Source organism: Henckelia pumila, chromosome 4 (assembly GCF_033568475.1).
Source record: "Henckelia pumila isolate YLH828 chromosome 4, ASM3356847v2, whole genome shotgun sequence".
Lineage (NCBI taxonomy): Eukaryota > Viridiplantae > Streptophyta > Magnoliopsida > Lamiales > Gesneriaceae > Henckelia > Henckelia pumila.
In genome coordinates, this window is record NC_133123.1 from 206,914,812 (window position 1) to 206,941,242 (window position 26,431).

Sequence of the window (26,431 nt, forward strand, 5' to 3'; positions counted from 1 at the left end):
AGGTACACGAGGAACTAGCTTGAGGAACTAAGTCGAGACAAAGGAGAAGACCAGGTCAAAGAAGTTGCAAGCTAGTGAAGTGGAGTTGGGCACTCGGAAACCATGTCGAGGAACTAATCGGAGACAAATGAGATAACAAGACTAGGTCAAAGAATTTTCAAGAAAGTGGGATGGTTAGTGGTGCAAATGGGTTGGCGCATGTAGTAGCCCGGTTTCATTTTACAAGATTAAGTGATTTTAAACATGTTAGAAAATGATATATAATTTTAAAAATGTCAAAACATGTTTAAGGAGTCATTATTTGGTGAAAATAAGTGTAAAATCAGATCAGGAACATCCAAAAATGGTAGGAAAGGTCCCGAAGATCTCAGCAGTCCAAAAACAGCCAAACGAGTTTGGAAGGCCCGATGTAGTTCAGAGAATGCGGACCAGTTCGGACCGTCCAAACTCAGCAGAGTCCAGGTGTCAAAAATGGCTCGGAAAAGTGGCAGTTCGGACCATCCGATCCTAGTTCGGACCGTCCAAACTCCCCTCCAGATTGAGGTGTCAAAATGCACTCTACGCGTGGAATTCATGCCAGTATCGGAGCCTTCAAACCCAGTTCGGACCGTCTGATCCCAGGACTATAAAAAGGGGTTCGAGGCTCTCATTTTGAATATCCAATTTCCTCTCCTCTCCCTGTAATGGCTCTATTTTAAGGGCTTCGGTACTCTTTATTTAAGAGTTGGAGTAGGAAATAGTATTTTTATAGCAGACAGTGTTCGCAGTAGCAGCCAGACGGCGAAGTTCTGGCGAGGCGTTCATGAGTTGTAGCTAGGCTATGCCCAGGCTCTGGGGAATGCGACATCAGCGGGCTAACGATGGACGAAGGTATGGATTTGGTTCCCTATAGTAGATAGGGAGTACGCTATAGTTTAATTAAGGCTTTTAGAGCCTAGTAGGTGATGTTTGGCATGCTAGATAATGCATGGTTATTTATGTTGTAGTGCTTCTTGGTAGTCTTGGAACTAGATGGGAGCTTCTAGGATCTGGCTTAGTAAGGTACGAAAGTATTATTCGAGATATCCAGATTTAGTATGCATGTATTATGTGTTTTCATGGATTATGTGATATGCCTTTATATGCAGCATGTCATGATTGTATGTTGCATACATGAGCATATTGAGCCTTTACCTTAGAGGTATCCTGTAGTAGGGTGCTCACCCTACGAGTTGTGGATGGTTGGATACGTAATTCTTGTGTCAGGTCACCGTGATGGTTGGACACATGTACTAGTATCAGGTCACCATTATCCACTGGTTATATGAGCCACCTCCTGAGGCGATGGCGCAATGTGCTATATATCTTAGGCCCGGTCTATAAGCTAGTTTCTTGACCTGAGTGTCTTGGTACCAAGTTCATTTGCATTCATGCGCATATAATAGTGTATACTCATACTCTTGTACTGAGCATGTTAGGCTCACTTTCGGTTGTTTTTTGTTGGTTGGATGCCCTATTCCATGGGTCAGTTGCAGGTAGTTCTCCCGGGGACAAGGAAGTTAGGTGGTGACCAAGGCTGGATAGCAGGGTTGACCACTAGGTTTTTCTTACCTGGTATTTGACTTACTTTAATTCCGCAGTTACTCTGATTAAGATTATTTTATTGATTAATTGCATGCTTAAGTTCTGATTAGTAGATGATCACGGAGAGGGTCACTACATTTATTGTATCAGAGCATGCATTAAGATTCTTTAGGACATAGTATTGATTTTTGGTTATCCTATCAGAGCATGCAATAAGATTCTTTGGGACATAGTATTGATTTTGGGTTATCCTTGTAGTATTGCAAGTTGGATTCATTGACGATAGCAGTATCTGGATTTGAAATTGCAGGATATCTAGGATTTTCCAAGATCTTCATTGCCAAGGTTGGCAGCAGAAGTTCGTATTATGTGGATCCCAGCAGAATGTAGCTGGAAGAGAAGATCCAGTTTTCAACGTCAGGTGCTTCTCAGGGTTGAATGGAATGTGTGACATGTAGTCATCCATTCGACTTCGACCAAGAAATCCACCCCGAAATACTCTCCGCTAGTAGTTGGAGAGATTGTCAGAAGAATCTTGTCTTATCTACCAGATTAGGAACCCAACAATATTGGAAAGATCTATAGATTAGCAATATTTTATTCTTTTAGATCTTGCGAGGTAGAAGGTCTGCTGACATGAGTGGCAGACAGGAAACTTCATGTTCAAGTTCAGTAGACGGAATGAAAGACTTTCGCAGGAGTTTAAATACTGTATTTTGTTGTAAACAGTATTTTAGTTGTAATCAGATGTATTAAAGATTTCAGTATTTGATGTACTCATTTATTGTTGTATTGTACATCTTTCAGTGTACTCCTTTGATTAAGTTATGTATTACATGTGTTTGTAATAAAGATTGTATTAGAACCTGGATTTGTGATTCAATTATTGTAATCATTTAAGATTAACTTGGTTATTTTTGAATAAAAGATTGATCATTTGTTCAAATGAATACTTGGGGCTTTGCATGTTTCAGATGAATAGTTCTAGATGTTTTACCTAGAATATTCTAGTAAACCAAGAGTTTGCCAGGGATGATGTGATTCATTAGGAGGCATGAATGTTTGTTCTAGACGGATTTCCTTAGAACAGTTGGTTGTTTTGATCTTTTTAGGTTGTTACCTAGTGATGATGGATTTTCATCAGGATGACAAGAAAGAAATACCAAGAGTTGTGGACTGTAATCAGGACTAGACGTGAGAAAGCGTGTAATGCCCCAAATTTATTTTAATTGGGTTTATTTGAGATAATCGAATATTACAGAATTCAAGAGCCGATTTGATTTTGATCAGGGTCTGTTTTGCAATTTTCAGAAATTTCAGGGACTAAAACGCAAATAAGGGATTTTATATATTATCTACCACTTGTTTGACTTGGAATTAGTCTTCACCCTTCCCTTCCATCGTGATTCCTCCATTAAAGCTTGGGAAACATTTCTTCAAGCTTTTAGATCCCAGTTTTCGGTCGATCCGTCCATTAGAATTTTAATCCGAAGGCAGATTAGCGATCATGGCAGCGAGAGCTTTGTTCTATCGTAAGTATTTCTCTGATCAGTTATAATTTTATTTTTGGATGTTGTTAGAATTGATTGAGTTTTAGTTTTGTTGTTCTTGAGCTATTTTTTATCGTTTATTCTCAGTCGGTTTTGAAATAGAGCGACGTTCGGATTTGTTATGATTTTCGGAAGCATAATTCAAAAATGGAGATTTTGAGATGTGTTGGATTTGAATTGTTTTTGATGTTTTAGCATTGATTTGAGTTGTTTGCAATGCTATACTGCTGTTTGTGTTTCCGGTTTGATCAGTTTATAGTCATTATGCCGTCGGTTTGAGTTTTGGTATTTTGAACCGTTTGAGTTGATGGACTTTGGCTATTGAGTTTGTTCGTCGTTGTTGATCTTTTTTTGTATCCGTACAGATTCGTTTGAAGTGTGTTGAGCCCAGAGTTAGCAGAAGTCGATCGTCGAAGAGTTGGACGAAGAGCGGTAAAGAGTTTACATTAAGCATTGTTATTGTTTAGGTTTTATAGTTTTTGATATAACCTCTTTTGTAGTGTATCCAAAGTTGGAGATAATTGCATCAAAAAGTACAAGCAGTCATCGTGTTAGCAGGATAGCACACTCGAGACAGTTGGTTCTTGAGTTTCCCTTAAATCACATGCTTGCATCAATACTTGTTCTAGAATGGGGAACTTGTATTTTGTTGTTTGAGCTTTTGGTTATATGGCTAAATGCTTTATGTTTTCTTATGCATTCATCTCGAGCCTAAATCTTTGATTTTCAGCGGGCTGTACGCCCTTTTTGTTAGACATTTTGGGGGCTATAATGGAGTGGCCTGGGTGTAGAAATTCACCTAGTGTCAGCATACTCCTTGTATTCGCACCAAAGTCTAGAGGATGGAGATACGTGGCACCACCTCGATCGGGAGAGTCGGTGAGTTGTTACGTGAGCTCATCCTTGGGATCCCAAAAGCATAGCAACAATCCCTTGTTTATCAGAGTTGATATCCCGATTTTAAAGACATGCATTTTATTCGTATTAGCATTGAATATGTTGTTTGTATTTCATGTTATTGAGATATTACTTGTTATTGCATGTTGCTTTTACTGGGAATATCATTCTCATCGGAGTTATCCGGATGTTGCTTTGTTTTGTATGTGTACTTGGCGATAGGTGGGGCAGGATCAAGTCAGAGGCAACATGCTAGGGGTTGAGTTGAGTAGAAGTGAGGACTCGGTGTTTTTAGAAGTTGAATTGTAATTCGAACTTGTTTTGTATTCGGATTGTAAGCTAGAACCGAAGCATGTTCTACTTGTTTGAATAATGTACAACTCTAGATCTACCTTGTACTATTTATGCATGTTTTATGAGTTTGTAGCATTGTGGAATTGAACAATTGGATTGTGTTAGCATGGAATTGTTCTGATGAAGCTTTACTTTTTCTGGTGCAGCAGGGCACGGACCCCGTGCCACGTCCGTGCAAGGGTCCGTGTCCCCTCGCAAGCTTTGGGAGTATGCTTTTTTTGAGTGCACGGACCCCGTGCCACCTCCGGGTGAGGGTGCGTGTGTTCAGGCAGAAACTCAGTTTTTTAGTGCATTGATTCCGCACAAACCCGGACACAGAGGTGGTTCGGGGTCCGTGTGCTCTTCAGTTAAATGCACGAACCCGTGCACGGATATGTGCACAGGGTCCGGGCATGTTCTTTTAAAAAAAATAAAAAATTTCTTGTATGCTTAATTATTGTTTAATTCGAGATTAGATGTTTAGAACCGATGTCTCACAAAGCGCGACCCTTAGTCGGTATTACTCTGGAAGTTTTCATACTTCAGAGGTTGTTATGGAAGCCTTTGTGCTCCAAAGACTATATAGGGAAGGCTACTCAGTCTGGAAGTTTGGCAACAGTCACAGCAGGGTATGACTTTGGATAGGACAGATACCATGTGTGGTATCAAGGTATAATTATCGTCTGTTAAGGATACAGATGTCCCATTGTCAGAACAGTCTTGGAATAGATTTTCCTTGACAAGTAATTGTTCTGAGTAGATAAGTTTCGATTTTGATTTGTGATTTTGGGATTTAATCCAAGAGTTTAGTTGAATTGGTATTCAACGGGATTTAACTGTCAGATGTTTGCAGATTGGGGATTTGAGTTGTTCTTATGTAGAGAATTTTCCTTGACCAGTGATTTTGGTTCAGATAGGAATGTTGCATAATATCAGAGACTCGGGGATGAGTTATGCCAGGATGCTGATGATTGTCGGGTTTCGAGATGGTATAATAAGTGCGACCTTATGCCGGTGTACTCTAGAAGGATTCTTTTATTCCAGTTTGGAATTATAGGAAGACTTACCTTAGTATCGTTGTATGCACAGTCATATCAATGGGTATAACTATCAGGAGAATATTCAGGAATTATTTGAGTCTTCTGAAATTATTCTTGGTATTGGGTTAGTGCCAAGGGATTTTATTAGATATCATCTGACTTCATCAGAGATACAGACTTTGGTTTCCATGGAAAGAATAGTCTTGGAGAGGATTCCTTGACAAGTGAATATTCTGGGCAGATAGTTCTCGCACGTGATACTGGGGAAAAACCAGGAGGATTGACCAAGTATTTTTTGATTCTATCAGAAGTATAACTAGTGATCTGGGTCTTGATTACTATAGGAACAGGAAATTCTAAGTGATGAGTTTACTTAGGTAAGTTTTCCTGTAAGAATTGGAATTTGATTGATGGGTTATCAAGCAAAGATGAGTTTTATTAGGACACTGGGTTGACTTATACTGGAAGACGTAAACTATAATCATTGCAACAGTTACGTTAAAGTATAATTTGGTGTCAGTTTGATAACCTTGAAAATATACTCGATTCTATTGAAAGATGTCATGAGTCTGCTAAGTTACAGCATGGATACGACAATATAAGAATTCATTTGGATAGTGGAAAGATGAGCACTTAGGTGTTCATGTATGTTTTGAAATGGTCAGCTAAACTGGTGCAAGTTTGGTGCCCAGTGACTATTTGCAACTATTTATCTGTGGTAGATACAGATGTTGTAACCCCGTGATGGGGGGGGGAATGGTCTTGTAGAAGAACGATAGAAATTGATCTTTCAAGTGTTTAAATTTCAATTGATACTAACATGATAGCATCAAGTGTTTAGACACGGAAAAAGGACAGCAGCTGAGATCTAAGGTTACTAGATCTAGAAAAATTGATATCACTGATTTTCCGGATGTCTATTGGATGCATTAGGCCATTGATATGTTCGATTCAATGAGATCGAGTCAGGGAATTAGCTAGATTGTATTGATTTAAGGACTTTCCGAAGAAGGATGAAAAAGTTTTGTTCAACTAGTAGCGCAAGTCAGAATTCAGCAAAGGAATTATTATCCGTGGCAGGATAATCATTATTCTCATTTTTAGGTGTTATCTCAAGTTATGAGATAGATGTCAATATATATTGGCACTAGAGATTGTACTAATTGATTTGTGAATCAACAAAATAATTGTATTGATATTTCCAAGAAGAGAACCTGAGGGGTTTAGAAAATCAAGAATTGTGGACAACGACGTTGTCACGGGTGTTATGACAAGTGTTAGTCCTAAAGTATGAGAATCCTTTCGGTGTACAAAGATTTTCCTACGAGGTTCTTTTGGTGGAAAGGAATGAAGAAAAATGTGTATCATTATATTTCTAGATGTTTGGTGTATCAGTAGGTCAAGGCAAAACACCGACGACCTGGAGGATTGCTTCACAGTTTATCCATTCCTGAGTGGAAATGGGAGTTGATCATGATGGACTTCGTGACCCATTTACCGGTGAGCTCGAGGAATTGAGATGCTATCTGGGTTGTGGTGGACCGACTCACCAAATCAGCACACTTCATTCCTTATAACCAAGAATACAGTTTTGATAGGATGGCACGGTTGTACATCCAGGAGATTGTTCGATTCCACAGAGTGCCTGTGAGAATAGTCAGCGATCAAGATCTCAGGTTTACATCCAGGTTTTGGGGGAGACTTCAGCGCGCTATGGGTACTAATCTTAGCTTGAGTACATCATATCACCCAGAGACTGACGGATAGTCAGAGCGCACGATTTTGACTATTGAAGATAAGTTGCGAGTATTGTTATTTGGACTTTGGTCCAGCTTGGCAAGATCAGTTGCCATTGATTGAGTTTGAAAACAACAGTTACCATCGCAGTATTGGGATGGCTCCGTTTGAGGCGTTGTATGGGCAACGATGCCGTACTCCACTTGTAGTGACCCGTATCCACAATTAATGATTAATTACTATATTAATCGTGTGATCATGTTTTGAATTATTAATACATGATTAAGGAAATTCCAAATGGATTAACGGAGTCCAGAAATGGATCCAGGACACTCAAAGATGGGGGGTAAGGTTCGGGAGGTTCGGACACTCCGAACTTGAGTTCGGAGGATCCGAACATGGACGGAGCCCGGCTTCGGAGGCTCTGAAGGCTTCGGACGATCCGAAGTGAGTTCGGATGACCCAAACACCTGCGGTCTGCTGTCCCAAAATATTATGTCATTGGTGACGTCATCCGGGCAAGTTCGGACGATCCGAAGGTGCAGAACAGAGGATCCGATCTGTAGTCCCGGACAGGTGTATGGTTGCATGTGTGCGTGTTGACACGTGGCAGGATTCGGACGGCCCAAAGAAGAGATTGGAGGATCCGATCGGGTTCGGACGATCCGAAGACGAGTTCGGAAGATCCGAACGTGTTCTATAAATATGAGGTCCGAGCTCCTCATTTGGTGCAAATTCCAAAATCCTCTCCTTCGCCCACGTGGCTCTATTTTAGGGCTTTGGGTACTCTTATTTTAGAGTCGGAGTATGAAATATATTTTAGTATAGTCAGACAGTGTCTGACATAGTATCGGAGCAGTGCTCATGTAGCAGAGCCGTGCTCAAGGTTGTGGAGCTGCAACAGGGGTGTACTCCTAGTTACGGGATAGTCGTCATCAGTGGGCTGACGACGGACGCAGGTATAACTATGACCTACTTAAATTATTTAGGAGTATGCAATAGCTTAGTTAAGTCTTTTAGAGCTTAATTAATGATGCATGGGTATTTGCATTGTAGAGCTGATGTAGGCTTGGAACCTAGAGTGGGACTGCTAGGAACTGCCTGTATAAAGGTACGCAAGTACTGACTGAGATAGCCAGCGGATTTTGCATGCTTATATATTGCATTTGTGTGTCATATTATTATGCAGCATGTGCATATCATATTGTGTTTGTCCATCTTTTGGGATGAGCCATGTAGGGCCGCTCAGCCCTGTTTGGACGGTTGATGTATAGTGCCCAATGATCGACGGGTTATGGGTTACTAGTATCTGGGTGACACGGTCCACGTCCTCTAGGAATGAGCAGTGTACACAGGGTTTGCTCCCCGGGCTGTACCACTCATGTCCTAGGCGCCATTACTGAGCAGTTGTATATAGTTATCCCAGATATGGATACCCTGTCATTTGCATGCATCATGTTTGTATGTTTTACCCGTGCTTTCGTATTGAGCTTTGAGCTCACGTCCAGTCTTTTTTGTGTATCTGGACACCCCATTCGACGGGGCAGGTGTAGGTGCAAGATTGAGCACCAGGATCTTGGAGTAGCCAGTGACCAGTGAAGACAGCAGGATTAGCTGTAGGTTTTCCCCTTTAGGCTTATTTATTCGATTGGGTTGTATAATCAAATTTGTTTAACCGTTTGTATTCTGCCGGTCTTCTTTTATTTAAGTCTTTTGCAGCGATTTATTTAATGCATGCTTAATTATGCTCTTAACTCTGATTAGGTAGTGGATCCGGGTTGGGTCGCTATATTTATTGGTATCAGAGCGTATGCATGCAAGAGACTTGGGATATAGTATTAAAACTTTGGTTTATCCTTATAGGATTAATGAGACCTTGGAAGAGGTGATGATGCGGCGATTAGATTGCCCGAAGACTATCATCATCGGCAGGATTTCTGAAGATTTGGCTTATGGGATTCCAGCAAGTGCGTACAGGAGCGAGGAATCTTGTCCGAGTTTTCAAGACTTCTACTCATGTGGATCCTAGCTTTGGATCGAGTACCGGATGCCAGAGGCAGTGACAGAGGATTGGTTGGGACGCACTTGATGTTTGCATCTGTACAGTCCATACCATGATGACACTACTCTGAAGATTCTCCAGTCATAGTTGGAGAGATTGTCAGATAGACCTTTACCAAGGAATGTCTCGATTGTCTAAGGCATGACAGGTTTCAAGCGTAAGGTCATTAAACTCATGCAGAACATAGTTTTGCCGGTATGCTTGTATCGATACGTTCGGTAGGCAAACGGGAAACTTCATGTTCAAAAGCATGATTTGGTTACAAGAAGAAAGCTGACAGTAGATCGTGAGCAGAAGAGGTCGACTTACATGCACTGACGCAGAGCATAGCTGGTTAGCTAGCACGAGTCATTTCTCCGGAGTTCTTCGCGGGAGGACATGTAGAGAGACTTGGACGGGAGTACGCTTGCATCCATGCGTGTTTCTATTAGAAGCTTCATGCTCAAGAAACGAAGAATAGTATGATGATTTAAATATTGAATTGTTGTAGTTGTAAACAGTATTTCAGTTGTAAAGAATCATCATACTTTGGTTTTATCTTTTCAAGTTCGGTTGTACATTTCATTGTATTTTGAATACTGTAATTGTATTACATGGAATTGTAATAAAGAGAATTGTACATAACTTGAAGCAATGATACATATTTTATTTATCCAGCAATTCGTGAATGATTGCAAGTGATATTGCTAAAGGTTGGCTTGGTTTTAGTTGATTAGTGTTCAACTATTGTAGCTCATGGGATTTGAGTGGGCCGACTGTAACTGTTTGACTTATGGTTAGTCTAGGTGTTTTTTTAGGATTGACCTAGTTAGTCAGAAGACTAAGATAGTTCCAGCGATGAGTAGACTCATCTAGAGGCATAAGATTATTGTTCGGTTTAGAACATTTGGGCTTTGTTCTAGGTTGTTTCCTTAGAACAGTAGGCTGCCTGACCTTCGTTAGGTTGAGACTTGTGATGATGGGTTTTCATCGAGATTCCAGGTCCAGTATATGCCGAGAGTTGGGGACTATGACCATGACTAGACATGATGGGGCGCGACCCTATGCCAGTGTTACTATGGGAGTCTTTGTACTTCAGAGGTTACCTAGGAGCCTTCGTGTTTCAGGATTGGAAATGGGAAGACTATTCAGTCTAGGGATTTGGTAGCAGTCACGACAGGGTATGACCTTGGATTGGATATCAGGTTTGATATCATTGTCTAGGTATCGTCTAATTTTGTCAGAGATATAGGTTGAGTATTCTGCTATGGAAACCAGTCTTGGAGGGATTTCCTTGACGAGTGTGTATTTTGAGCAGATAAGTTTTAACCTTTAAAGTTACTGCTAGACGTGTGGATCTAGTAGGTAGACGAATTTCTACCAGCGATGACTAGGGATTGTTATCAGAGTTGTGGTTAGAGTTTTCCTGCGATAGGAGTCATCCAAGAACTTGGATGGGATATTGTTTTAAGACTTCGACTCGAATACGAGGACTATTCCTTGATGATTGGCTTCATCATTATTGGATTATATCAAATGTTGGGGATTGTACAGGATATTTGAGATGTGAGGGAAGCATGACCTATGACAGTGAAGCCTTGGTGGTTGTCCAGGTGGGTTATTGAGGTAAGCTACCTTAGTCTTGAATTGTTGCACAATCTTAACAAGGGATATGATCAGAAGAGTGTCCGAAGAATTGTGGAAATCTTTGGGGTTCGTTAGTTATTCTTCTTGGAATTGACAAATCGTGATGTTCATCTTGAATGAACGAGGCAAGGACAGTGAGTCTAGTGTTTGCGCTAAGTACTGTCTGATATTTTCAGATGTTGAGCGTAGGATTTTCCATGAGATGGAAATGGTCTAGGTTGATAGATCGCGATGCAAATCTTGGGCTTAGTTCGTCTTGATGTTCGCCTGGGGTGAACAAAACAGCGATTAGTAGTGTTGATGTGGCACGGGATTTGTGCTAATGACTACAAGTGGCTATTGGCTAACTCTGTCAGAGTTAGGTTGATTAAGTTCAGTATATGAGGTAGCTGTCAGTAGTAAGGCACGAGATTGTGTCGATAGGCTACTAATAGCTATTGTCTGGATTATCAAGTATGGGTGTGTTGAAACCAGAGCGATTTGGGTATTCCAAGTGGTTGGAAATAGTTCTTTGTGGCAGCTGAGTCATGGATTTTGACCGAGCCATGTAGGTTGGATGATCAGTGGTGGTCTGATCTGATGAGTGCAAGTCTAAGTAGATCAACGAGTTTGATTGGTTGAGCCAATCAACTATGATCGAGGTGTATCAATTAAGAAATACATGGGATGGTATTTTTCTATTAGTGCTTAGGAGATGAGTACTTGGTACAATCTCAGAGAATTCGGCAAATTGGATGATTTAGAGTCTCTAGGTTTGCCAGAGATGAATCATCTACCAAAAGATTACAATTGACTTGTATGGTCAAGTTAGGTGTTAACTTGACGGTGGAGACAAGCGAAGGAATTGGTAACTCCCTGGATAATGTTCTTGTGATGATGTCATAGTATACCGTTGGGTTTGAGATCCAACAAGAATTGTGTTACCGTATGGACATCAGTTATATGATCGTGAGGTGTGACATTAGCTAGGATCTAGTTATCGAGATCCAGCAGTTTGTGTCATTAATCTTTCAGCGAGTGATGTGCGATATCTCTGAGGTGACTGAGATAGTCAAGGATCGACTTAGTAGCCAACGAGGTTTGCCTTTGGAGTCGAAGATTTCGCAAGATCGTGACGGATCGAATTTGTTCTTTCGAGTCAGTTAGTCACATCCATGCAGACTGTTTGTCAAAGATATTGCGTTTTAGCAATGAACGACAATCAGAGGTGTTTTGTGTGACAAGTTACTTCGAGCATAAGTGTTTCCCTTGAATGACTAGGGAATAGATGAATTAATCCTTTCAGGGCTAAGGCTGATGTTTTCAGCAAAGGAGCGATTTGACTGTTGAGAATTTGTTCGGATTTAGTTTCCAGAATCTTTATGTTCAACCGTGGTAGGTTGGGACGAGCGATGATGGTATCACCAGAGACTCCGAGTTGAGTTATACCAGGCGCATGTAACTGTTGAGATTCGAGATGGAATAGGAAGAGTTTCCATATGTCGGTGTACTGTGGGATGTCCCAGTTGGGCATATTGGTGGGAGCTTGCCTTAGTCTTGATGTGTGTACAGTGATTGCGAGTGTGTATAACTATCAGGAGGATGTCTATCGATTGAATTCATGGGTGAATAACCTATGGTTGAGATGATGTAGATCATCAGAAGTGTAATAACTTCTATTGCAATGTATGCGTGGTTTTGCAGGCCAATGGCTAGGAGATGACTTAGTGTCATTATCGGTGAATGATGTTAGTTTTCATCAAGGCATAGTATTCAGTATACTAAGAAACGTGAAATGTGATTCGCACTGGACATGGTATTGAATTCCCAGTATTGCTTGGGAAGCTCATTGCTTCGATAAGGCATGGGAAGGATGACCAGTCTGGGAATCGTGATAAGCAGTTATGTTGAAGTATGACTTTGTGGCAACTAGATTCTCCTGAGGATAAATTCGGGCTTTGTTGTGTCAGCACAGTGTTGGGATTGGTGTTTCCTGACTAGAGGTGTTGAGCACCGAGAACTGTTGGGAACCATTAGATGTTTAGATCTAGTTTGGTGATTCGACGAATGCAGTAAAACCAGTCAGGTTATGACTTGGTCTTCGTCAGTCTAAGATATCCCTTGGGACGATGATCTCGATCAAGTGGGTGTTAGTGTCCTTCGTGATCAGCGAGATCGTGGTCAGAATGGAAGATGTACCAGTGTTGTGATACGCTAGTGCTAGAAGAGTTCTACTGTCGAACAGTCGCACAGTAATCTTCAGTCAGAAGAATGTTAATGCGGTTCAGCATTAATGGAGCTTACCGGGAATTCAACAAGAGTCTGAGTGTGTCGGAAGCTATTTCGACCAGACACTCGAGCAAAGGTTTTTAATACGTTCTCAAGGTTTTACCCTAGATTTTGAGGACGAAATCTTTTAAGGGGGGGAGAATGTAGTGACCCGTATCCGCAATTAACGATTAATGACTATATTAATCGTGTGATCATGTTTTGAATTATTAATACATGATTAAGGAAATTCCAAATGGATTAACGGAGTCCAGAAATGGATCCAGGGCACTCAAAAATGGGGGGTAAGGTTCGGGAGGTTCGGACGCTCCGAACTTGAGTTCGGAGGATCCGAACATGGACGGAGCCAGGCTTCGGAGGCTCTGAAGGCTTCGGACGATCCGAAGTGAGTTCGGACGACCCGAACACCTGCGGCCAGCTGTCCCAAAATATTATGTCATTGGTGACGTCATCCAGGCAGAGTTCGGACGATCCGAAGTGCAGAACGGAGGCTCCGATCTGTATTCCCAGACAAGTGTATGGTTGCATGTGTGAGTGTTGACACGTGGCAGGCTTCGGACGGCCCGAAGAAGAGATCGGAGGATCCGATCGAGTTCGGACGATCTGAAGACGAGTTCGGACGATCCGAAAGTGTTCTATAAATATGAGGTCCGAGCTCCTCATTTGGTGCAAATTCCGAAATCCTCTCTTTCGCCCACGTGGCTCTATTTTAGGGCTTTGGGTACTCTTATTTTAGAGTCGGAGTAGGAAATATATTTTAGTATAGTCAGACAGTGTCTGACATAGTATCGGAGCAGTGCTCGTGTAGCAGAGCCGTGCTCAAGGTTGTGGAGCTTCAACAGGGGTGTACTCCTAGTTACGGGATAGTCGCCATCAGTGGGCTGACGACGGACGCAGGTATAGCTATGGTCTTCTTAAATTATTTAGGAGTATGCAATAGCTTAGTTAAGGCTTTTAGAGCTTAATTAATGATGCATGGGTATTTGCATTGTAGAGCTGATGTAGGCTTAAAACCTAGAGTGGGACTGCTAGGAACTGCCTGTATAAAGGTACGCAAGTACTGACTGAGATAGCCAGCGGGTTTTTCATGCTTATATGTTGCATTTGTGTGTCATATTATTATGCAGCATGTGCATATCATATTGTGTATGTCCATCGTTTGAGATGAGCCATGTAGGGCCGCTCAGCCCTGTTTGTACGGTTGATGTATAGTGCCCAATGACCGACGGATTGTGGGTTACTAGCATCTGGGTGACACGGTCCACGTCCTATAGGAATGAGCAGTGTACACAGGGTTTGCTCTCCGGGTTGTATCACTCATGTCCTAGGCGCCATTACTGAGCAGTTGTATACAGTTATCCCAGATATGGATACCCTGTCATTTGCATGCATCATGTTTGTATGTTTTACCCATGCTTTCGTATTGAGCTTAGAGCTCACGTCCAGTCTTTTCTGTGTATCTGGACACCCCATTTGACGGGGCAAGGTGTAGGTGCAGGATTGAGCACCAGGAGCTTGGAGTAGCCAGTGACCAGTAAAGAAAGCAGGATTAGCTGTAGGTTTTGCCCTTTAGGCTTATTTATTCGATTGGGTTGTATAATCGAATTTGTTTAACCGGTTGTATTCTGCCGGTGTTCTTTTATTTAAGTATTCCGCAGCAATTTATTTAATGCATGCTTAATTATGCTCTTAACTCTGATTAGGTAGTGGATCCAGGTTGGGTCGCTACACCACTGTTCTGGGAAGAATTGGGGGAGCGATAGATAGAGGGACCAGAGTTAGTCCAACAGGCTGCTGATATTTTTGGACAGATCAAGAAGAGAATTAAGACTGCTCGGGATCGGTAGGCTAGCTATGCGAATGTCAAGCGCAGACCTTTGCAATTCGAAGTGGGAGAGAAAGTGTTCCTGAAAGTCTCCCCATTTCGCAGAATTCTGAGATTTGGTCTCAAGGGTAAGTTATCTCCTAGGTACTTTGGTTCATTCGAGATTCTGGAAAGTGTTAGAGATTTGGTTTACAGGTTGGCTTTACCGCCGTATTTGTCTAGTATTCACGACGTATTCCATGTTTCACTGTTGCGACGGTATGTGGCAGATGAGTCTCATATCTTACAGCCGTCTGAGGTACAGTTGGACTCGGATTTGACATACGTGGAGATACCTTTGCATATCATAGGTCATAAGGATAAGGCGTTACGCAACAAGACTATTCCTCTTGTTCTAATTCGGTGGCAACGCCGAGGCACTGAAGAGGTCACTTGAAAACTTGAGAGTCGTATGCGTACAGATTATCTAGAGCTATTTTGAATTGTTGTATTTTCAGATTTTAACTTGTAAAATGAATCAGTTTGAATAAAAGATGTTTATTCAGTATTTTATTGCATTCAGTACTTAAGATTGTTCGAGGACGAAATATCTTAAGTAGGGAAAGAATGTAGTAGCCCGGTTCCATTTTTACAAGATTAAGTGATTTTAAACATGTTAGAAAATGACATATAATTTTAAAAGTGTCAAAACATGTTTAAGGAGTCATTATTTGATGAAAATAAGTGGAAAATCAGATCCGGAACGTCCAAAAATGGTAGAAAGGGTGTCCCAAGGGTCTCAGACAGTCCAAAAACAGACAAACGAGTTCGGAAGGCCCGAAGTAGTTTGGAGCATGCGGACCAGTTTGGACTGTCTAAACTCAGCAGAGTCTAATTGTCAAAAGTGGCTCGAAAAAGTGGCAGTTCGGACCGTCCGAACTCCCCGCCAGATTGAGGTGTCAAAATGCACTCTACACGTGGAATTCATGCCAGTATCGAAACCTCCGAGCCCAGTTCGGACCGTCCGAACCCCGGTCTATAAAAAGGGGTCCGAGGCTCTCATTTTGAATATCCAATTTCCTCTTCTCTCCCTGTAATGGCTCTATTTTAAGGGTTTCGGGACTCTTTCTTTAAGAGTTGGAGTAGAAAATAGTATTTTTATAGCGGACAGTGTCCGCAGTAGCACCAGGCGGCGGAATTTTGGCGAGGCATCCAGGGATCGTAGCTAGGCTATGCCAAGGCTCTGGGGCATGCGACATCAGCGGGCTGTCGATGAATGACGGTATGGCTTTGGTTTCCTATAGTAGATAGGGAGTAGGCAATAGTTTAATTAAGGCTTTTAGAGCCTAGTGGGTGATGTTTGGCATGCTAGGTAATGCATGGTTATTTATGTTGTAGTGCTGCATGGTAGGCTTGAACCTAGATGGGAGATTCTAGGATCTGCCTTAGTAAGGTACGAAAGTATTATTCGAGATATCCAGATTGAATATGCATATATTATGTATTTTCATGGATTATGTGATTGCATGTTTTATATGTCTTTATATACATCATGTCATGACTGTATGTTGCATACATGAGCATATTGAGCATTTACCTTAGAGGTATTCTATAGTAGGGTGCTCACCCTACGAGTTGTGGATGGTTGGATACGTAAGTCTTGTGTCAGGTCACCGTGATGGTTGAACACATGTACTAGTATCAGGTCACCATTATCCACTAGGTATATGAGCCACCTCCTGAGGCGACGGCGCAACGTGCTATATACCCTAGGCCCTGTCTATAAGCTAGTTTCTTGACCTGAGTGTCTTGGTATCCAGTTCATTTGCATTCATGCGCATATAATAGTGTATACTCATAATCTCGTACTGAGCATGTTAGGCTCACTTCCGTTTGTTTTTCTGTTGGCTGGATGCCCTATTTCATGGGGCAGTTGCAGGTAGTTCTCCCGAGGACAGGGAGGTTAGGTGATGACCAAGGCTGGATAGCAGGGTTGACCACTAGGTTTTGCTTACCTGCTATTTGACTTTAATTTCGCAGTTACTCTGATTAAGATTATTTATTGATTAATTGCATGCTTAAGTTCTGATTAGTAGGTTATCACGGCGCGGGTCACTACAGCGCATCAACTCGAGGCACTGGACAATAAAGCAAGATATCATAATATTTTTAATGTAGGCCAGGACTGGGAAATTACCATTGCATATCAAGTCAAACGAAACTCGAGAGGTAACATGACCCATGTTGCTGAATTTGTGGAATGACAGTTGGAAGGAACTGCCAGGTTAAAAGGAATAAAGGAAAGCATAAACAAGGACTCTTGCAATCAAACAAAACAAGCTCAAAAGTTCTCAATTTTACGACTACTTCATCTAAAGAATCACCAGAGTAAAACTTTGTTGTTACAATATTTAGGTAGTGTTTGGGAGAACTTTTAGGAAGTACTTCAAAAATTTTTCTTTACAAAATTTTGAAATTTTGTGAATTTTTGTGAAAAGGAAAGGTTGAGAAATGTTTCCTACAAGTTATCTCAAATACTACCTTAATAAACTTGAATTCATTCACTAGAGGTCTGATCTAGCGCACCAAGCGGTTTGCAAATGAGAGGTAAAGTAAAGCACGGTACTGGATTCATTCAAACTACAAAAATAAATATCAAATAAGTTAAATTAAGCTTTAATTGTGTGGAAGTAAGTACAATCTAGTCCTTAATGTCCTTTTTGTTGAGGTACTTTGGCCGTCTTATGTTGTTGTAGCTGTCTTTAATGAGTGTGTTCCCCGCGAGTCATAACACTGGGACATGGAGCAACTTGTAGGAGGAAACCAGTAGATGGCTGGATTGTGGGCTTCTTTTGCAATCAATCAAATCCCATTTCTAGTCCTCATTAGTTTGTATCAATCAATCTTTCACTTTCCAATCCCATATCTATTTGAGTGCTCCATACTAAAATGCACACTCCCACCATCATGTATTCATCATGAATGATACAGATCATTCTACCATGTTTTTATCTTGGAACAAAATAGACCGTTGAATTTGAAACAAACATTTGAAAAAGCTATCCATCATGTGACCCACTTATTTCTGGACATATATATCAAACATGAGTAAAGCACCTTGTATTAACAACAAAAACTAATCTTTTATATCCAAAATATGAGAATAAAATATATACTTCCAGATATATGGCTTCCAGATGCGGAACTCACATATTTTAGTGCATCCAATAATGTGTTATATTTGAAGTTCTTATCATGCTTCAATATGAACTAAAATCGCAGAACGATATAATCCAAATGAGTTTCCAAGCCTCTCTCCACGCATAAGCACCAAAGCTGAAAGGAAACAGGTACACTCCCAAAGAATGAAGCTGAAGGCAAAGAAAGATGATCCTCAGGTTGAGAGTTGCGAAAATTTATATTTTGAGGTTGGCAATTTCATTCTTTGTTGTGCCTAACCATATCTTGAAACACTTAAACCTTGAGTGTTCAAGCAAATGAAACATGGAAGATTAACCAAAAGCCTCAACGTGGAAATGTGTTGGCACCGCAAAAACAGGGAGCGTGATTCAGAAAAACACAATACATGGCGGGACGATTTTCGTGGTGCCTTAAAAAATGATGGTATAATTCCACAACAATTTCATAAAAGTGGAATACGTGTTTCACGTATAACTTCCAAAAGTCCTCGTACCCCGACCTTAAAAGCAATGTCACAAAATTCAATCTAAACAACAGATCAGTGTAGATTCAAGAAATAATGTGCTTGAAAAGTTAATTTATCAAGGTTTTTAGGTGTTTCTTAAAAAAAAAAAAAAAAGCCACTGCTCCTTTGCCAGAAGGTTCATCATCCAATGAGTGAGGTCGGAATCGAAACCACTAAAACTTACACAAGGAAAACAATGTGCATGATACTTGACGGCTCAACGCCATGCTTCCATAACTCGGCTGTGCTCAAACCTACCAAGAGTCTCATTTGGTATCCTTTATGGATACCTTTTCATGCTTTAGGACACGAATTCAACATCACAATATCAAAAACAACCAGGAAACAAAAATGCAAATACACAATTTGTTCAATATGCACACAAGATGGTTATACATTATTGCGTTTGAACCAAATCTTGATTTGTAATCAACAACCAAACCTTAAAGATCATTTTTTATAAACCTGATTATTCAAGCAGCATTCATAAACAATCTGCGCACTCAACAGATCAACAACAGCAGAACCTACTGATTTAAAAACAGTGATCTCATCCAAATCCATCCTCCCACGTTTCTCCCCTTTGATCAACTCCACCAAATCCCCCACTATCTCATCCTTCATTATCACCCCTCTCTCCAATGCACCGACTAATTCCCCGGCCTCCACAACCGCCGCCTCATTATCAATATATATCCTACCCCTCCTCAATGCCTCATCATCGCACTCCCTCATTGACCGAGTAAACGACCCCACCAAATCTAAATGTGCCCCTGCCTTCAAATCCAACCCCTTTACCAGTGGTGTTTCTGAATTCGTAGCACAAGAGATGATGTCCCCCAGTTTCACCGTTTCTTCCAAACACCCATTACTCTCAAAACAGACCCCTTGAAATCTATCACCCTCTTTCGTCAATTCATCAACCAAAGTGCTTGCCTTTTCAAGAGTTCTATTCCACACCACAACTCTTTTCAAACTTGGCCTCATAATCAAATGTGCCTTGATCAAATGTGGAGCTAAAGAACCAGCTCCGATCATCACAAGAGTTTCGACGTCGTCTCTCGACAAGTAAAACGAAGCCAAGGCAGAAACACAGGCGGTGCGGAAGGGTGTGAGCCCGGTGGCATCCATGGATACCAAGGGCTGGCCTGTGAGAGAGTTAAAGAGAACATAAACTGCTTGTACACCAGGCAAGTTGAGTGTCGAGTTGTTGGGGAAGTAGGTGACAAGCTTGACACCCATATAGGGCAGAGATGGTGAATTGCACCAAGAAGGCATGAGGAGGAGGGAGGACGAAGGGCTTGTTTGATGGGTGTGGCGGAGAGGGGAGTTGATGGTGGCGGAGTGGGATGGTAGGGTGGATTGGAGGTGGCGTATGAGGGATTTATGGGTGATGAGAGAGTTGAGTGCGGTGGTGGAGAGGAAGACTGGCGGCGGTGTGGTGGCGACGTTGACTTGATCTTCTTTGGTCGTTGCCATAATCGGATTCTGGAATTTGAGGTGTACACTAGCATAAACAATGACCTTCACGTTAATTGAACAAGTTTCAAAATAATGATATTTCCGCAATAAACTGCTTCATTAACTTATAATCACTTAATTGTCGATATAAAAAACAATTAATTTCATAGCTCGATTGAAACACCCAAGTAACATATAATTATGACTAGCAACTTTGGTATGCGTGTACACAAAATATAAAATATGAACTATTTTTTTAATAAATAAATATAATTCTATAATTATTTATAATTGTGACGGAATAAATTCAAACATTCTTTCACTAAATTAAAAAAATATTAAAATAAATAAATTAAAAAAAGTAAATCAAATTTGAATTAAAAAAACTAAAAAACACAACAAATTAAGGGTATATTTGAAATATAAAAAAGGCTCACCAAAAATAGTTATTATTAGTCTCTCTCCCTTTATTAATAGTATAGATTAATAGTATAGATATGACAAATCTTTTAATACAAAAATTGGTTAAACTTTAAAAAAATTCCAAACAATAAAAACTGTGCAGACACCTAACACGTTCATGTTGCTAATTTTACTTCAAACTTACAGTTTAAACCCCAACATTTTTGAATGGATAAAAATTATTAGTGAAGTGCAACATGCAAACCTCGTGAACAGATTAATACATTAGAATTTGTTAATTTTAAAATTTTCACAAAAATTTATTAGTGAATGAAGAAAACTGACCGGGCAGGCGCTCCAAATTTTGGTCAAACAAATCTTCCACAATTGCTAATGTTGTCGAACGTAGGCTAATTCTGTTTGGGATGCACTGTCTTCAGCAACCATCCACCAGTTTTCATCATCTTCAAATGCTTCGTCCTGTTAAACACCGACGAAGCGGGATGCCACTTCATATAAATGTATGATACAAAATAAAGAAGATATGGAAAACTACTCGAAACTAATAAGGCGTCCATTAATACAGATGAGTGACGTTAGTCTGCCTGTTGCATCTTTTGTTGGATCAAATATTTGTTGTGCATCATTGTGTATATAGTTTTAGAAATTGGAGGTTCCAAGTTTTACAAAATGTCAAGTTCCTGTGTAAGGGCTCTCGAGTTGAGAAGATCTTTGGCGATTTGAAACAGTGTTTTCATGCTACACGTTACATGACAAACACTTTGGCAGAGCCAAGGGAACAAGAAAACATCTTGGCATGCATGCAAGACACAAGCCAAATATCTAATCGGTATAGCAACTAATCTTGCGGTAAACGCAATTTGTGTGCAGCAAGTAAGCAACTGTCACATTTGGAGAATCTACTGAATATGGCTGGAACAGATTCGTAGGAGTTGGAAAGAAAGATTAATGAATCAGAACAGCATAGTCCGGATACGAAAGAAATATGCAAAAGCAACTTCGGGTTAGAAAACTTGGTAAATCGAGTGAGACTAACCACCCGAGTAAGGTCCAGTGCTTTCTGAAGATTTTCGACCTGGTCAGCAACTTTGGTGACTTCATGCCACCACTCTTCTTTCTCACAGTTACCTGTGTTACTTTCACCACCGGATGAACTGGCATGTCCATGATCATTACTGTCTCTAGCATGATCGAAAGTAAAGGAAGGATCTGGACAAAGATCATCAGGGATTGGACGCAAAGGAGATCGATAACCTAGAAAATTCAACCAGCCAAATAAACCCTTTTGAACAATATTGAAATGTTTTCAAATATGGGAGGAGAAATGTTAGCAGTGCTTACCTCTGCAATCAGGATCATGGCACTTTTGATAATAAACAGCCCTTTTGATATCAATAACATAAATAACTGAAACAAAAAGATCTTACGTGTTAATCCACATCAGTTTATGATTATCTAAAAAAAAATGTATTCTCTGTTCCTGAATAAATAACGACGATGAGAAAAAAATTTGAAATATGAATAACTGAAACCAGACCCGAGAGATCCAATAATCAAGTAAAGGAAAGGAATGTGTGTCAACTGATCCGTAAATTCATCATTATGAATGATCCTAAGCTACCCCTTGAATCGCCAAAGATCCTTTTTTCAACTATATCAATAAACCAATGGACAACCACGGATGTCATCTTGTTTACAATTGCTATCTAATTAAGTTTAGCTACAGGAGAGCAATATATGAAACACAAGATTCATGAAGGATAATAATCGATAGAGTTCAGAAATAGATACCATGATTGCTTTTATGCTCTCGGCCAATTCGTTCACAATATCGATTTCTAGACATGCTATAAACCAGCAATCCACATTCTGAGAGCCAGTACCAGCTACGAATTTTTCCTGGCACCAGTTCAGCTGTGAATGAGAATTTGTTTTCAAGGCAGAAAGACCAAGGGCACCGAACTCTTCATAATATACGATAACAACTCAAACAAAAAGAAATGTGCCAAGTTCCTTCACACAAAAAAATGTTTGGACCATCTTAGCACCTGATACGTTTCCGTGAGAAGCGATGGTTTCAACAAAATCATCCAAAGCTGGAAATGGAGATTTCCCCATTAAATAAGTCATTGAAGCATAACTTGTAAAAACATTTGTGTCAAACTTTCTAGGAAAGCCGGAAAGTTTTTGGGTATTACTGGTATTCTGCAACAAATAATTTAAAGATTTTCAATAATTGGAAGCATTAACTGTGTAAGCGAGAGTGCATTGGTGACTGTGGCAGTAGAATTTACAAGGAAAAGGGTGTAGATAGGTTAAGATACCTCAGTGTCAAAGTGCAATTCCTTCACACAGTCTAAAATCCATTTTGCAAATCAAAAGCTTCTCACAGTCGGAGTCCATGTTGCAAATCAAGGATGCCATGAAAACTTCTTCATCGTTCTGACACATATTTTGATAAGATCATATCAGATACAATGGCAACTTTGAGAATTAAAAGGGAACTGTCGATGTAATTGAATGGATTATGGCAGATTACGAATCAAGTTTTGAAATTTATTTCCATTTATGAAAATTTCCAGACATTAGTCTATAGTATACGAGCATCCTGACACAAGCAATAGGATCAGATGAGAGCTCCGTAAAATTCTAAAGGAGGTTCATGATTGAGATCACGGTATCAGCGGGATCACGTAATCACTTGATTCATGTTTAGCAATGAGATTTAATATGCGTGTCTACAAAAATAAATGAGAAAAAATAATGAGTAGTGATCCATGGTTTTAATTGAAAAACTTTAACTGAAAGACTCTGGGATAACTTCCTGCACTCCTCCGACCATAGCAAAAGGAAAAGAACAGAAAAACTCTGCTTAATCACCTTATGACACAACTTACTAAAGAATTGCATGGTTCAGTTCTTAATTCTTATATATTGTTATTGACTCCACGGTTATTCTCAAACCACTATTTTAGAATACAATGTCTGTTGACCTTCAGTTCCAATTATCTGCGTATGTCATTATTCAATGAACATAGAAGGTGCTGCAGTAAAGTAATATTAGCCAATTCTCGTTTGACAAGAGATGCAGCTAAGACTTTGAAATACATAGTGAGCTATAGAAGTTGGGTAAAAACACTGCTCACCATATCCTTACATTTAAAGCGTCCACTAGCAAGAAGAACTGATTTCTTCCCCGCTTTAGATGATAAGTACAGTCGAAAGCAACGATTCCTAGAATAGACGGCAGTATCCACAAAAGGCTGGTGTTGACTATCAGAACTCGAATCCTTGGATACAAACAGTTTCTGAAAATTTTCATCCCTTTCTTTGTAACTGTAAATGCGTGAACAAATCTGGCCATAACACATGAAAAGATGCAGCTTTCACATCATTCTCTAGTAAATATATATCAAGTGAAAAACATATATTAAGATACCTACATTTTAAAACACCACACGAGATGCACATGTTTGATCTTTATCTTTAAGCATAACAATTTATTGCAAGAAAAAGGTTGTAAATGTATGCAGAACAAGAAAATTCTCACTCTTTCCTTAAACATGTAAATGAGCAGATGGTGTGGCTATCAATTTATATCGGGGTACCAAAATGCTCTTATGTGGTTTAAATACCTCAGCTACAAATGCACCAACATGTGAGTTGTCTTTGAAAGCAGTCTTCGGCAAGCGGATTATTAAATGTCGAGAGAACTTTTCTGCCAATAATAAGACAGAGAGAGCATATGAGCATGTAAAAAAAGCAGGCAAATTTTCATTCCTATAGGCCCTCTCCTGCAGATCCTCTATGTCTGTATAAAATAATAACAATGTTCAGGCTCGTGCCTTAAGTTTAATAAAAAAAGAAATGAATCATTCTAAAGATGCCAAGTGTGATACCTCGCAAGCATCTTACCTTCAGTAGATGAATCAAGCTCTACCACCATATCATGGTTTCCTTGAAAAGAATACTTCTCCAGTAGCGCATCAAAGGTGACAATTAGCAGGAGATCTACCATCTCATCTCCATTTCTACCAGCATTCTCTCTCTTATTGAACTCCAAATCAAAATATAAATGGCACGGTAGTCCCTAAATATATGACAATAGTCAGCAAGACAGCTTTAAGTGCCCCATCTCCATCCAGGAAAAACAAGGGTGAAGGTGCACTTATAATAGTTTTTCCACCAAAAAAAATAAGTCTGATCAGTGGAACCAATTGAGCTTAGCTCCAAAAAAGCGTGAAGGATGAAGTTATTACCTCTTGAATTACTTCATAATGATGTCGAAATTGAGAAATCATACCTTTATACCTACAAAGATCGAAACAAACAACCGATAACACAATTCAGATGCAAGAGGCACGAGCAATTACGATTCCATATACAAACATGGACGGAAATGAGATCTGTTTGAATATAGATTCATTCAGGAAGGAAAATTTATGAAAAACACTACTGGCATTTTCATTCTCAAAAAAATGAGCACAAATTTAGACAGAATAGTTCCAAATCCTGCATTGTGCTATAAAACTAAACAGAGTAAGCAACTTCTTTGCACTTTCTCCATCTCCCAACTCCAAATCAAACAAAAGTTAAAAAGATACAACAGATATGCAAACACTTGCCTTTGCCAAAACTCCTTATATTTCGAAACAAGGAACCTTCTCACACCATTCACGTGATCCTGGTAACTAAATACTCGAGCATCTGCATGCTGTTTCGCCAATTTTATTGCTTCTTCCTGTCTTGGAAATGTTTTCCATATCTCCACCCTGAAACAAACTCATTCAATCATCCAAAAATGATAGTATCAATTTCCACAAAACTGAACTTATCTTTCTACCTCAATTTATTTTGTTCAGCGAGATCAGCACGAATCTCATGCAGCAATCGCAACAAGCGAGCCGGCCTTTTCGGAGGGACTGCGTGCGGGGAGCCGTAAAACACAACTGGAGAGAATTGTTTACTAATGTTTCTCGACTCTGCACATATTTTCGCCGTTTGAGTGTCAGTACATGGGGATGCTTCTTGTCGTGGTGAAACCTGTTGCTTTAATTTTCGTTTCTCTTTCCTTCTTTCTCTGATAGCAGACTCTGAAACACAGAACAATGGACCTGTAAATTTGAATGAATTCTTACATAATCAACGAAAATGGGGGTAAATGTAGAGAGAAAAGGTACGAGGAGGAGTGATTCCACATTTGAAGCATTGGAACAACCGATCGACGTCGTCCATATAGTCTTTTGGTATCCGGCGGAGCGGCTAGGGTCCACGGCGGCACGCGGAGGTGGTTTTGTGCGCTGACGATTTCCAGGTTGTAGGCTCGGGCGGGAGTTTGATTTTGGGATAGAGCGTGCAATTGAAATTTTGAAGCACCGCGGCTACTTCCCTTCCACACTATGAAATGATATACTTACAAAATAATATTGGTTAAACAGTTAACCTCTAGATGACTAAAGGAAGTGTCCAAGAGATTTTATACAATAAGTTTTCGGCTTATTTCCCAAAATTTTGAAATTTAAAATGTTGTTTAGTTTTTTTTCATAAAATTTTGAAATTTTGTGAAAGAAAAGTTGAGAAGTGCTTTCTGCTCTACCAAACACTACATAAATCCAAATCTTAAAATTTTATTTAAAAAAACACAATTTTTATAAATTTCACAATCCTAAACCCAAAATACAACTTTTTATGATCCCACTAATCATTTTTATACAACATCCTACAATTTTTATTTATTATCTATATTTATAATCTTAATTTTTATAATATAATAAATATATTTATTTTAAATAATTCTTAATTATGTAAATTAATTTGATTAATAATTTTTTAATATTTTTATTTAATTAATTAATCTTTAATAAAAAATTAATAAATAATATTAAATTATTGTATGTATAAAATTAATAATTCCATATCTGAAAAAAAAATTAAATTTTATTTTATTTTATTGATATGTAA

The 26,431-nt window shown here is 39.7% G+C and overlaps 2 protein-coding genes across 3 annotated transcripts; both read right to left on the bottom strand.

Annotated features, from left to right (window-relative positions):
- Positions 1-17,611: 17,611 nt before the first annotated feature.
- Positions 17,612-20,378, bottom strand: LOC140863861 (protein SAR DEFICIENT 4-like). Its single transcript, XM_073267611.1, has 2 exons — positions 19,052-20,378; positions 17,612-17,965 (listed from the first exon to the last, which is right to left on the bottom strand). Exons 1-2 carry the CDS (start codon positions 20,063-20,065, stop codon positions 17,960-17,962), a joined length of 1,020 nt encoding a protein of 339 aa, XP_073123712.1. The 5' UTR covers positions 20,066-20,378; the 3' UTR covers positions 17,612-17,959.
- Positions 20,379-22,546: 2,168 nt separating this feature from the next.
- LOC140863859 (uncharacterized) lies at positions 22,547-25,821 on the bottom strand. 2 transcript variants are annotated; one of them, XM_073267609.1, is made up of 9 exons: positions 25,651-25,821; positions 25,314-25,563; positions 25,096-25,242; positions 24,730-24,781; positions 24,386-24,560; positions 24,106-24,188; positions 23,617-23,826; positions 22,795-22,912; positions 22,547-22,675 (listed from the first exon to the last, which is right to left on the bottom strand). In XM_073267609.1, the coding sequence occupies exons 1-8, from the start codon at positions 25,703-25,705 to the stop codon at positions 22,802-22,804; spliced, it is 1,083 nt and encodes a 360-aa protein (XP_073123710.1). In that variant the 5' UTR covers positions 25,706-25,821; the 3' UTR covers positions 22,547-22,675; positions 22,795-22,801. The 2 variants fall into 2 exon arrangements, with proteins under 2 accessions (XP_073123710.1, XP_073123711.1); XM_073267610.1 differs by lacking the exon at positions 22,547-22,675 and having other exon boundaries at positions 22,834-22,912; positions 23,628-23,826; positions 24,106-24,281.
- Positions 25,822-26,431: the final 610 nt, after the last annotated feature.

Coding starts and splice junctions, on each gene's coding strand:
- LOC140863861 (XM_073267611.1), bottom strand. CDS start 20,065: ATGGCAACGACCAAAGAAGATCAAGTCAACGTCGCCACCACACCGCCG.
- LOC140863859 (XM_073267609.1), bottom strand. CDS start 25,705: ATGGACGACGTCGATCGGTTGTTCCAATGCTTCAAATGTGGAATCACT. Junction 25,564..25,650: donor ATGTGGAATCACTCCTCCTC/GTACCTTTTCTC, acceptor TCTGTGTTTCAG/AGTCTGCTATCAGAGAAAGA. Junction 24,189..24,385: donor GCTTGATTCATCTACTGAAG/GTAAGATGCTTG, acceptor TATTATTGGCAG/AAAAGTTCTCTCGACATTTA.